The 13,721-nt window shown below is 40.8% G+C and overlaps 1 protein-coding gene across 2 annotated transcripts in view; it reads left to right on the top strand.

The window, feature by feature from the left end:
• The window catches only part of UBE3C (ubiquitin protein ligase E3C), a 170,883-nt gene that overhangs the window by 61,196 nt on the left and 95,966 nt on the right, over nucleotides 1-13,721 (top strand). For both annotated transcript variants that reach the window (XM_077808366.1, XM_077808367.1), the window contains 2 exons: nucleotides 8,963-9,049; nucleotides 12,805-12,962. In XM_077808366.1, the coding sequence (XP_077664492.1) occupies nucleotides 8,963-9,049; nucleotides 12,805-12,962 (245 nt within the window). The remainder of the gene's footprint in view (nucleotides 1-8,962; nucleotides 9,050-12,804; nucleotides 12,963-13,721) is intronic.

Raw genomic sequence — 13,721 nt, 5'->3', positions numbered from 1 at the left:
ACAAATTTAATTAACACATTTTTTTAATGAGCATCATCAGCATGGAAGCATGTCCTCTGGAATGGTGGCCAAAGCATGAAAGGGCATATGAATGTTTAGCATATCTGGTACGTAAACACCTTGCAGTGCTGGCTACAAAAGTGTCATATGAAGGCCTGGTCTCACCTTCTGGTGACACGGTAAATAAGAAGCAGGCAGCATTATCTCCTGTAAATGTAAACGTACTTGTTCATCTTAGTGATTGGTTGAACAAGAAGTAGGACGAAGTGGACTTTCAGCTCTGAAGTTTTACACTGTTTTGTTTTTGAGTTCAGCTATGTAAAAAAAAAAAAATCTACATTTGTAAGTTGCACTTTCAGAATAAAGAGACTACTATGGTACTTGTATGAGGTGAATTGAAAAATACTATTTTGTTTACATTATTTTTATTTCAAATATTTGCACTGTAAAAATGACAGTGAGCACTATATACTTTGTATTCTGTGTTGTAATTGAAATCAATATATTTGAAAATGTAGTAAAACATCCAAAAATATTTAATACATTTCAGTTGGTATTCTATTGCTTACCAGTGTGATTAAAACTGCGATTAATTGCGATTAATTTTTTTGTTAATCATGAGAGTTAACTGTGATTAATCGACAGCCCTAGTTAAAATGTAAACCTACTACAACCTACTAAAATCATTTAAATTAAAAATGTGCTGTCAGTGACCCCTCCTCAAATTTAAATGAGTTAAAGGATCGTGCTTTTTAAATTTATACAGAATTGGGGGAAAACATCTAACTTTTGAGGTCAACTCAAGCTTTTTAAATATGCCACAATGTCATGTATTATATTAAGTATCTGTCTGTTGTTGTCCGGCAACGCCAGAAGGAGGACAGGAGACACTGGGTGTATTTTAATTAGGCCGCAACTGTATTCCTAAATGTCTGTAAGTACCTGGTAGATAAAAGTGTCCAGTGCAGGTAATTCCATAATTGTTTACATATACCTGGAGAGGCTGCTGCCAGCCCTCTGCCTTTACCATTCCTGGTCCCCAGCCATCCTGCTGCTGGGACCCCCCCTTGAATGAGGACTAAGTTGTGGGTTGGCTCCCTGCCATAGGAGCCACGAACACCGTTTCTGCTCCTTTAAAGAACAGCTCCCTTATCCTTTACTAATCCATTTAATGAGATCACTGTATCACTTCCCTCCGGAGTACCTATACTGGGACATTGGCCACAAGGAGGCACCAGCAATTAGTTTGGAGTTTAAAAAGCAGAAAAGCTTATTTTCCCATTCCAATCTATGAATAAAAAAGAGGTGAGAAAGAATCAGACCTATTAATTCTAAAAACTTAAAGGACATGGGGCCAAATTTCAAATATATTTAAGCACCTAAAGAGGCAGACAGTAGTAGGATTTTTCAAAAGCACTTAAGCAGATTTGGCTCCTAACTCCCATTGATTTCAGTTCCCATTGATTTCGGATACCTAAGCTGCTCAGACGCTTTTGAAAATCCACTAGGCACCTCTCTACATCTTTAGGCACCGAAATAGATTTGAAAAGCTGGCCCAGGGTGACCAAAACCAATGTGTCAATTCATTAACTACAGATAATACTTCCTTTGTGTAATAAATCAGTTAATTTTAAATGCAAAACATGTTTAATTTATGTTCCCTTCTGTATCTAGTGGAGTTACGGTAGTTTTATTTAACTAACAAATAGCCATATTAAAAGGGCGGTGCTGTACAATTTATTGAATTCCAGTGTCCACCCAAACACATCTTGACACAAATCATGAGTACAAAACTATCATGTAGTAAATAAGAAATGCCATTCACCAGTTTCTAACATAACATAAAAATATGTAAAAAGTATGTTAAGTTATATGATTACTTAAATCAAAAAGAAGTACCAAATCGAATGACTATCTTTAAATATAGCCAAATAAAGATAATGGATTTCAACAAGGCAGACTTTAGCAAACTCAATTCCATAGGAAACAAGTCTAAGAGAAAAAAGTTGGTAATTTTTTTAGAGAGACTTTATTAAGGGCACAAGAGCAAACTGTCTAAGTGCATAGGAAAGATGGGTAAGGGGGAAGGTAGGTAGGTAAAAGACAACCCTGGCTTAACCAGGAGATCTTCCTTGACCTGAAACTCAGAAAATAGTCATACAAAAAGTGAAAATGAGGTCAAATTATGAAAGATAAATATGAAAAAACAACACAAGCATGTAGGACCAAAATGTAGAAAGACCAAGACCAGATTAAACTAGTTAGGGACATAAAGGATGGTAAGAAAACATTTTACAAATATGCTAGACAAAAGAGGAAGACCAAGGACAGGGTTACTCAGTGACGAGAGAAAGACAATATGAGAAAACGCAGCAATGGCTGAAGCGTTAAATGCCTTTTTTTCCTGCCAGTTTTCACCAAATATTTTTTTAGTAGTGATTAGATGACTAACATAGTGAACATCAGTGTAAATGGGATAGCATCTGAGGATAAAACAGGAAAAGAACAAGTTAAGAATTATTTAGTCAAGTTAGATGTCCTCAAGTCTGCCAGGCCTGATAAAATACATCAAGTTAGATGTCCTCAAGTCTGCCAGGCCTGATAAAATACATCCTAGAATAGTTAAGGGACAGGCTGAAGAGATTTCTGACCCACTAGCGATAATCTTTGAGAAATCATGGAGGATGGGAGAGATCCCAGAGAACTGTCAAAGGGCAGTATAGTACCTATCTATAAAAATGAGAATAAGGACAACCCAGGGAATTATAGGCTGGCTAGCTTCTCTTTGGTGCTCAGAAAGATAATAGAGCAAATAATCAGTTTGTAAGCACCTAGAAGACAATATGGTAATAAGTAATAGTCAACATGAATGTGTCAAGAACAAATAATGTCAAACCAACTTAATATCCTTTGAGAGGATAACAAGCCTTGTGACTAGGGGAAAGCAATAGATGTGATATATCTCTACTTTAGAAAGGCTTTTGATAGTGTCTCCTATGATGATTCATCAACAAACTAGAGAAATGTAGCATAGATAAATCTACTGTAAGGTTGGATGCACAACTGGTTGGAAAAGCATACTCAAAAAGTAGTTATCCATGGTTCACAATTAAGCTGGAGGGGCGTATCGAGTGGGGTCCCATAGGGATCATTCCTGGGACCTATTCTATTCGGTGTCTTCATAAATGATTTGGATAATGGCAGAGAGAGAACACTTATAAAGTTTGCAGATGCTCCCAAGCTGGGAAGGGTTACAAGTGCTTTGGAGGACAGGATTAGAATTCAAAATGATCTTGAGAAACTGGACAAATGGTCTGAAGTAAATAAGATGAAATTCAATAAGGACAAAGGCAAAGTAGTACTCTTAAGAAGGAATAATCAATTGCACAAATACAAAAAGGGAAAATGACTGCCTAGGAAGGAGTACTGCAGAAAAGGATCTGGGGATTAAAGTGTATCACAATTTAAATATGAGTCAACAAAGAGTAAGTGGACACAGGTCAGACATCAAGAATTATAACATTCAAAAACCAGGTGGAGAACACTTCAATCTCCCTTGACACTCAATTACAGACCTAAAAGTGGCAATTCTTCAACAAAAAAAAACTTCAAAAACAGACTACAACGAGAAACTGCAGAACTGGAATTAATTTGCAAACTGGACACCATCAAATTAGGCTTGAATAAAGCCTGGGAGTGGATGGGTCATTACACAAACTAAAAACTATTTCCCCATGCTAATTTTCCCCCCTACTGTTACTCACACCTTCTTGTCAACTGTTTGAAATGCGCCATCCTGATTATCACTACAAAAGTTTTTTTTCTCCTGCTGATAATAGCCCACCTTAATCGATTTGTCTCATTAGAGTTGGTATGGCAACCCCCATCTTTTCATGTTCTCTGTGTATATATCTATCTATATCTATATATATCTTCCTACTGTATTTTCCAGTCCATGCATCTGATGAAGTGGGTTTTAGCCCAGGAAAGCTTATGCCCAAATAAATTTGTTAGTCTCCAAGGTGCCACAAGTACTCCTTGTCCCTCCTGTCAGAGGGGGGTTGCAATGCAATGAAGTTTGAGAACCTCTGGGTTAGACAAACACCTGTGAGGAAATGGTCTAGATAATACTTGACTAAGTATTAGTCCCCAGTGCAGGGGACTAGACTAGATGACCTATTGAAGTCTGTTACAGTCCTACATTCTATGACTCTGTGTTTGATTGCAGATCAGCATGTTTAATGGTTATACCAACCAAAGAGAATGAATCTATGAAAATAACTACAAAGTACAAAAGTACAAAATAACTACAAAAGTACAAATGCAAAACAAGGTTTAAAAATTAACTATTTAAATCAAGGTTTCCTGCTTGCTGATTTAACTCATGATTAAAATCCATATTTGAACACAAGGGGCTCCTTGCATTCCTTCATCTCTCCCCCCCTCCAGCTCCTTGTGTTCCACCTTCCCATTCCATTCTATTTCAAGGACTCCCTGCAACCCCCCTTCTTTTAGTTTTTTGTATTTTCACCAAAATCAATAGGATTTTGCTCATTGATGCCTAAAACAGTCCCTGAAATTTCACAGTTCTCATATTACAGATAGACCTGGGTTTTAACCATAAAATCCCCTTACCACCCACACAGAAAATTGTCTCACCTGGGTTTGGAAGTGCTTTAAATCAGGCTAGCTGGCTATGGATTGTGGTGGGTGGGTTAGAACCTGGACTCCATTTTAACTTGGACTCGACCCTGCCAAGTACAGTAAAAGCTTTTTAGTCTGGAATGTTGGGGCAATGGGGCAGTGCTGGTAAGTGAAAAATTCCGTTTTACTAAGAGGAAGAGAGTTTGGGTGCAGGGCTGGGGGTTGGAGCACGGGAGGGGTTTCAGGGTGCCAGATCCAGGGGGCGCTCACCTTGGGTGGCTCCTGGCAAGCAGTAGATCTGTCAATGCTGTTCCTAGGCAGAGGCGTGGCTAGGCAGCTCTGCCCCCGCCCTGCCCCACCCCGAGCACTCGCTCCGCACCTCCCATTAGCTGGGAACTGCGGCCAGTGGGAGCTGCGGGGGCGGTGCCTGCGTGTGGGGGCAGTGCGCAGAACTGCATAGCCTCGCCTCCACCTAGGAACAGAAGGGACAGGTTGCGTTTGCGGGGAGCCGCCCAAGGTGAGCGCCCCACAGATCCAGCACCCCAAAACCCTTCTTGTGCCCCAACCGTCTGCCCCAATCCCCCCTCCTGCACTCAAAATCTCTCCCAGAGCCTGCATCACACACCCCCTCCTGCACTCTGAACCCCTTGTGGCTTTTCCTCCGCCTAGGAGCAGCAGGACATGTTGCCAGGTACGGAGCCTGTTGGCCCCGCGGAACCAGACTATAAATTGGACTTTCTCTGAAGTTTAGGAATGCCGGTTTATAGATCATTTCCAGATCTACCGATTCAATACAATGATATAACCAGGTACCACAGCCCAGGACCTCTACAACTCAAGGCTTAATATTTGGATGGGTATTGAATGTGGAGTGCTCATGTTAGGTAGTGGTCCACTCCATCCTCAGACAAAGCAGGAAAGATTCTATCAGGAGCTGCTATTCAGCCAAATAGAAATGTTTCTCTTCTGGGGCACAATAACACCAGTTTTCTCCAGAGTCTACTGGGATTCCTGTTTATTCTAGATTACCTACTCACCCTTAAGAACTTGGGCACCTCTGCCAGTTTTTTACAGGTCCACCTCACAGCCATCAGTGCCTTTCGTTCTCCAGTTGAGGCTCATACTGTCAGTACCTATGCAACAATAAGTAGATTCCTGAAGGGATTCATTAGAACTTCCCCACCAGTGTTGAGACCAACATTAAAATGGGACCTCACTCTCTCTCATCCTTTCAGTTCTCAACACCTCCTTTCAAACAGCCACCTGTTCTGTGTCCCATTTTTCAATGAAAGTTGCCATCTGAGTCCGCATCACATCAGCCAAAAGGGCGAGCAAGCTGGGAGCACTTACGACAGATCAGTCAAATACCATTTTTCATAAAAAGGTCTCTCTTTGCCTCGAACCAGTATTCATCCCTAAAGTAATTTCGAATCAAACCATCCTCTTACTGGTATCTTTTCCGAAACTGTATTCTTTTGATGAAGAGAGAAGACTTAACATAAGAAAGGCCATACTGGGTCAAACCAAAGGGCCATCTTGCCCAGTATCCTGTCTTCCAACAGTGGCCAATGCCAGGTGCCCCAGAGGGAATGACAGGTAATCATCAAGTGATCCATTCCCTGTGGCTCATTCCCAGCTTCTGGCAAACAGAGGCTAGGGACACCATTCCTGCGCATCCTGACTAATAGCCATTGATGGACCTATCGTCCATGAATTTACCTAGTTCTTTTTTGAACCCTGTTATAGTCTTGGCTTTCACAACATCCTCTGGCAAAGATTTCCGCAGGTGGACTGTGTGTTGTGTGAAGAAATACTTCCTTTTGTTTGTTTTAAACCATCTGCCTATTAATTTCATTTGGTGACTCCTAATTCTTGTGTTAGGAGGAGTAAATAACACTTCCTTATTTAGTTTCTCCACACCAGTCATGATTTTATAGATCTCCATCATATCCCTCCGTAGCCGTCTATTTTTCAAGCTGAAAAGTCCCAGTCTTATTAATTGCTCCTTATACGGCAGCCGTTCCATACCCCTAATAATTTTTGTTGCCCTTTTCTGAACCTTTTCCAATTCCAATATATCCTTTTTGAGATGGGGCAACCACATCTGCATGCAGTATTCAAGATGTGGGTGTACCATGGATTTATATAGCGACAATATGATATTTTCTGTCGTCTTATCTATCCCTTTCTTAATAATTCCCAACATTGTTTGCTTTTTTGAGTGCTGCTGCACATTGAGTGGACGTTCTCAGAAAACTAGCTACAATGACACCAAGATCTCTTTCTTGAGTGGTAACAGCTAATTTAGACCCCATCATTTTATATTTGTAGTTAGGATTATGTTTTCCAAAGTGCATTACTTTGCATTATCAACATTAAATTTCATCTGCCATTTTGTTGCCCAGTCACCCAGTTTTGAGAGATCCTTTTGTAACTCTTCACAGTCTGCCTGGGACATAACAATCTTGAGTAGTTTTGTATCATCTGCAAATTTTGCCAACTCAGTGTTTACATCTGTTTCCAGATCATTTATGAATTAATCCCAGTACAGACCCCTGGGGGACACCGCTATTTATCTCTCTCCATTCTGAAAAGTGACCATTTATTCCTACCCTTCGTTTCCTATCTTTTAACGAGTTACCAGTCCATGAGAGGACCTTTCCTCTTATCCCCGACAGCTTACTTTGCTTAAGAGCCTTTGGCGAGGAACCTTGTCAATCCTCACCAAAGGCTCAACCTGATAATCTAAGTCCACTATATCCACTGGATTCTCCCTTGTCCACATGCTTGTTGACCCCCTCAAAGAATTCTAGCATATTGATGAGGCATAATTTCTCTTTACAAAAACTATGTTGATTTTTCTCCAACAAATTACTCCCTATACATGTCTCTACAGAGAATGAAAGCAATTAGAAAGATACCTAGACAAGTGGTTTCCAATCTTTTTTCATTTGCGGACCCTTACAAATTTTTTGAATGGAGGTACAGACCCCTTTGGAAATATTTGACATAGTCTGTGTACCCCCAGGATCTGCAGATTACTGGTTGTAAACCACTGACTTAGACTATTAGTTGTCCTGGCAGAGCAATCAACGGGTCAACCACTGTCTGCACAGAGACTCTCTAAGTGAATGTCAGGCTGCATTATTCTTCTCTACCATCTAGCACGTATTTTTCCTCCTCTCACACTCTCCCCCGACAGAGGTGAAAGCCCATTCCACCAGAGTGTAAGCAACCTCTGCGGCATCTCTGCAAGATGAACCCTTACTAGATATATGTAGAGTGGCTACCAGGATTTCCATCCCCACCTTTACAAAACATTGTGCATTGGTGCAGATGACTTTTACAGATGCAAGAAAACTACAGGCCTGTGGGAGTGGCAGTATTACAGACTTCCATACCATCTGCATCCTCGCACCCCCTCCTGATTGACTGCTGCTAACTAATCTCCCACATGTAGAATTCACATAGGGATCATCAATTGAAGAAGAAATGGTGATTACTTACCTGTAACTGGAGATTCTTCAAAGGATGATACTTTTAATCTGTGAAAGGGCACGCCAAGTTTTAATTACATCTGTAAAATACTTGAGGGCCATTTTCTGCCTTTAAATGTATATGCACTGGCGGATGCAACTCCTCTTAAATTAAAAGGAGAATACTTGTATATCTGAGAACAAACATTGTCCCTTGGATTTAATTGTTATGCTAGATTCTAAAAAAGGAATGTATTTAATTCCATAACTTGCACCTGAACACACACACAAATAAGTGTACTAGATTTTTTAAACTAATTATTATTTTTGTGGAGATTAGCTATTCATAAGATGTTTTAATCTATTTTCAGATAAAAATTTTGTACTTTAAAACAATCTATATCAATTTTTCTTTGCTAATTAAGATTGATTAAGCCACACAGAGTGACCTGTCAGTTTCCCACCTCACCATTATAATGTTACTCATAAAGTAACTCAGAGGTTTGAAGCGTGTAATGTTTGTTTAATGTGTGCCTCATTCCTTTGTACAAATTTGGGCCTCAGTACTGCAATGTGATGCAGGTTTTAATGCAGGGTCTACCTGTGCACTTCTCATTGCAGAATTGCTGGATTTTACCTTATGGCATTATTACTCCCTTTCTTTAACCGTTAAAAATCTTTGTAATGTTTATATATATATATATTACAATTACCTTAATTTATATTTCTTTGTACATCAGTTTGGGGAATGCTTGATTTGAAAGGCATGATAGAAATATTGTGGTTTTCTTGTGTGACAACCTTCATTTGCTTCAGTAATATATTTGCTTTTTCTCTTTTAGGCTTCTTTACAGTTTAGCATTTAATGCCAGATTCCTGAGGCATCTTTGGTATCTAATCTCTTCAATGACTACACGAATGATTACAGGGTGTGTATTATATCATTTCTATAATTGAGCTCTTTTCATAATATAGCATGTCTTATGAAAAGGAAAAGAGAATTTATGGTATGGTGGACAAATATGATGGAAGGAAAAACAAACCAAAAACCAAACAAAACCCTAAAGTTTTCACTTAGTTCTTACTCAGTCAAAACTTCAATTGACTTCAATTGACTTAGTCTTTATTTAGAATAAAAATGGCTTTATTATTTTAAAAATATTGATGATGACATTTGAAGTTTTGTTGTTGTTATGCCAGTTCCCGTGATCAAACATTAAAAGTACTTTCTAGACAAATTGAAGCAGGAATCTAAGAAGAGCTCTGCCCCATATGTGGGTTATTCTCAACCTGAGGAATGTCAGACTAGTCTAGAGGCCAGATACACAGGATAGAGATAGTGAGCAGTGGAGAACAGTATATCCCTGGATCCACACCCTAACTCCCTTTGTAGATGTGCTCCTGTGATTATAGGTAAAATGGCAGATGGCTCATTAGCAGCCATTTGCCTTCCTGCTCTTCCCCCACAATGTTCCTTGATGCCACCAGGTTTTAGGAGCAGTTTATGTGTGTGCAGGTTGTTATTAACACTGGTTATATTTAAAAAGTTGTTTAAACACCCATAACGGTGTTCTAAGTTTATGTTCTAATTTTGTGCAATAGAATATTTTTCATAATGGCAATGCAAGTATACTAAAAGAAACAATTTTAAATACATTGGAAAAATATAACTACACAGCTGCACTTCAGGGTTTACATTATTATGTATGATAACTGAAGAGGAGTCTAAACCAGTCAGAATGCAGCAAATCTATGCAGTTATTAATGCATAAATGTGTAATTCGTGCCCTAGTTACATAATTCTCTGATAAGGGCTGTGTGGCTTGTTTTTCAATACTGGTACAGTATTTATAATCCCATAATCTGGTTGACAGCTATTTTCCAGAGTGCAGAGATTTATAGCATCATTGCACAAATGTTTATCAATATCCATACTTTCTTCTTCTAGTGATTGTACATGTGCATTCTGCTTTTTGCGTGCACAGGTGCTGGAAATTTTTCCCCTCAGTGGTACCCATCAGGATGGCTCAAGCACCCTCTGCTGCCATGCGCCGCTGCTGTCGGTATAAAGAGCCAACTGACCTCAAATTCCCTCAGTTCTTTCTTACTGCCCGTAGTGACCTCTGGTTCTGTTCTTCTTGCATTTGCAAATTCTCTCAGTGAACTGTGTTCTCTTGTATTATAAATAGTTAGTGTGATAAAGATTATTAGTATTTAGTTAGATTTTTAACTAACAATTCCTCTTTAACAATTCCTGGTGTGCCTTATAGTCATATTTTCTAAGCATGTAATTGCTTTATTTCAGTTTGTATCAGTTTCCAATTGCAGTGTAGTACTTATATTCAAAATATTTCATTATTCTGTGCTACCAGTCCTTTCTCCAGAGTCATGCTGCATGCTGGTGTATCTTTTATGCCTATTCTTAAGATGCATTTAATTACCATAAAACATAAGAGGACTCTTCATATAGGGTCATAGTAGTTAGAGGTGGAAAAGACCTTTTAGGCTATCAGGTTTATCTCATGGATGAAGGATGGTATTGTGGCTAAGGCCCAAGACTGGGGTGTTAAAGATCTGAATTCTGTTTCTAGCTGTAACAGTCTTTTTGTGTGGTAGCGTGCAAGTCACTTAATCTCTTTTTCCCTCTGTTCTTCAGTTCTAAACCAGAAATAAGACACAATTCTAAAATAGAGATAACACAGGGGTGTGGTAATTGTATTTGTTAAGCACTCAGATACAAAACGGTGACAGCCTATAAATAATCATTCCATCTTGCTCAGGCAGGATATAGTTTCCAACAGAGGGCATATAAGATGTTAAACTAAGACTAAGCTTTATTAGCTTGTGTGCCTCATCCAGTGCACTAAATGCCCCAGTACCAATTATGTGGGTGAATCACTGTGTTCTCGAATGAACTCACAGAAAAAAGATAAAAAAAACCCCAAAAACACCATATTACTCGTGGGCAAACTCTTCACAAAATGATCACTCCATATCTGACCTCTCAGTCCTCATCCTCAAAAGAAGCATTCACAACACCTTCAAAAGGTGAGCCTGGAAGCTTAAATTCATAACTTTGTCAGACAATAAAAATCATGGACTCAGTCAAGACACTGGATTTATGGCTCATTACAACAGACTATTAACCACTATCCCTCTTTAGTTTTAGAACTACAGAGGTGTTAACTGCCCACTTCACCTTGAATAGTCTCTGACATGTTAACTCCTTATACTAAACAATCTTCTCCACCATGAATAGAGGCCAGGTCTACACTACAAACTCACATTGGTATAACTATGTCTCTCGGGGTGTGAAAAATCCACACCCCTGAATGATGCAGTTAGACCAACCTAACCCCCGCTGTAGATAGCGCAATGTTGACAGGAGTAATTCTCCAATTGACATAGCTGTCGCCGATACTAAACTGGGAGGAGTGGTAGATACGCTGGAGGGGAGGGATAGGATACAGAAGGACCTAGACAAATTGGAGGATTGGGCCAAAAGAAATCTGATGAGGTTCAACAAGGATAAGTGCAGGGTCCTGCACTTAGGACGGAAGAATCCAATGCACCGCTACAGACTAGGGACCGAATGGCTAGGCAGCAGTTCTGCGGAAAAGGACCTAGGGGTGACAGTGGACGAGAAGCTGGATATGAGTCAGCAGTGTGCCCTTGTTGCCAAGAAGGCCAATGGCATTTTGGGATGTATAAGTAGGGGCATAGCGAGCAGATCGAGGGACGTGATCGTCCCCCTCTATTCGACATTGGTGAGGCCTCATCTGGAGTACTGTGTCCAGTTTTGGGCCCCACACTACAAGAAGGATGTGGATAAATTGGAGAGAGTCCAGCGAAGGGCAACAAAAATGATTAGGGGTCTAGAACACATGAGTTATGAGGAGAGGCTGAGGGAGCTGGGATTGTTTAGCCTGCAGAAGAGAAGAATGAGGGGGGATTTGATAGCTGCTTTCAACTACCTGAAAGGGGGTTCCAAAGAGGATGGCTCTAGACTGTTCTCAATGGTAGCAGATGACAGAACGAGGAGTAATGGCCTCAAGTTGCAGTGGGGGAGGTTTAGATTGGATATTAGGAAAAACTTTTTCACTAGGAGGGTGGTGAAACACTGGAATGCGTTGCCTAGGGAGGTGGTGGAATCTCCTTCCTTAGAAGTTTTTAAGGTCAGGCTTGACAAAGCCCTGGCTGGGATGATTTAACTGGGAATTGGTCCTGCTTCGAGCAGGGGGTTGGACTAGATGACCTTCAGGGGTCCCTTCCAACCCTGATATTCTATGATTCTATGATTCTTGCTGAGGTGAATTAAAGATGCCAACGGGAGCAGCTCTCCCGTCGGCGTAGTAACGTCTTCACTGAAGTGGTACCGTGGCTGTGCCGCTGCAACGTTTTAAGTTTAGACCTGCCTTTCGCTGTGACAATGAGTACCTTTCCCAGACCTGAAGAAAAGCTCTCTGTAAGCTGAAAAGCTTGTCTCTGTCACCAGCAGAAGTTGGTCTAATAAAAGATATTACTTCACCATCCTTGTCTTTTGAATATCCTGGGACCAACATGGCTAGAACACTGCAAACTTTATAGTACTTTAAATAATATTTTGACTATGTTGATGACGCTTAAAGCATTTTTTAAAAGGAAACGTTTAATTGATTTTGTATTTTGATTTTTATATTTTAAGGTCTATGGTCCCACTGCTTCAAGTAATATCAAGGGGATCACCAATGTCTTTAGAAGATTCCAGTCGGATCATTCCACTCTTCTACCTTTTTAGTTCTTTGTTTAGTCATTCACTTATTTCTATACATGATAATGAATTCTTTGGTGACCCTATAGAAGGTAAGAGCTTCAAGCATTCTTTAGGATCTAATCTGACAGACCTTACTCTCTTGAAATTCCTGTTGATTTCAGTAGGAGTTTTGCATGAGTTACTCCTGGGGGAATTCTGTGCTACTACACACGTGCATAATTGATGAGCCATGCATATTTTTAATTTTTTGCTCAGAAAAAAGCTTCTGCTAAAATGTTGCTGCAGTTCCACCGTTTGCCCACCAGAGGGCATGGTTGTGCAAGAACAACAGCAGCTTCCATCAGAAAATAACTGCTGCAGTTATGCCTTTTGCCCACCAGAGGGCTCTGTGGCGATAGAACACAGCAGCAGCTCCCAGCCAGCTAGGGAAGAGAAAGAGCCTGCCTTCTTCACAGCGCCCGTCAGGTGACGGACTGTGGGGAGACAGACAGCGTGGGGCTGCTGGGGGCGGTCAGACGGGAGCTCATAAGGGCTAGTGTGGGAGGACAGACTGGGGCAGGGGCAGGGGCTGAATGGGAGTGGAGGCATAGGGCCATGGGAAGAGGGAGGTTCAGGGCCACATGGTGATGGGGGGAGGGGGTGCAGAGGTCTGAGTGGGGGCACAAAGGCACAGGGGAGGTGGGTATAGACACACAAAGACAGGGGAGTGGCTGGGTGGGGGCACAGACACATATGGGGAAGGGGAGAGGGTACAGTGCCACATAGGGACAGGGGTACAGGGCCACATTGGGATGGGGGAGTGGGGGTGGAGGGACACATGTGGACAGGAGGTTCAAGGACCCATGGGG

Source organism: Eretmochelys imbricata, chromosome 2, assembly GCF_965152235.1.
Source record: "Eretmochelys imbricata isolate rEreImb1 chromosome 2, rEreImb1.hap1, whole genome shotgun sequence".
Lineage (NCBI taxonomy): Eukaryota > Metazoa > Chordata > Testudines > Cheloniidae > Eretmochelys > Eretmochelys imbricata.
This window is presented reverse-complemented; position numbering and strand designations above follow the sequence as displayed.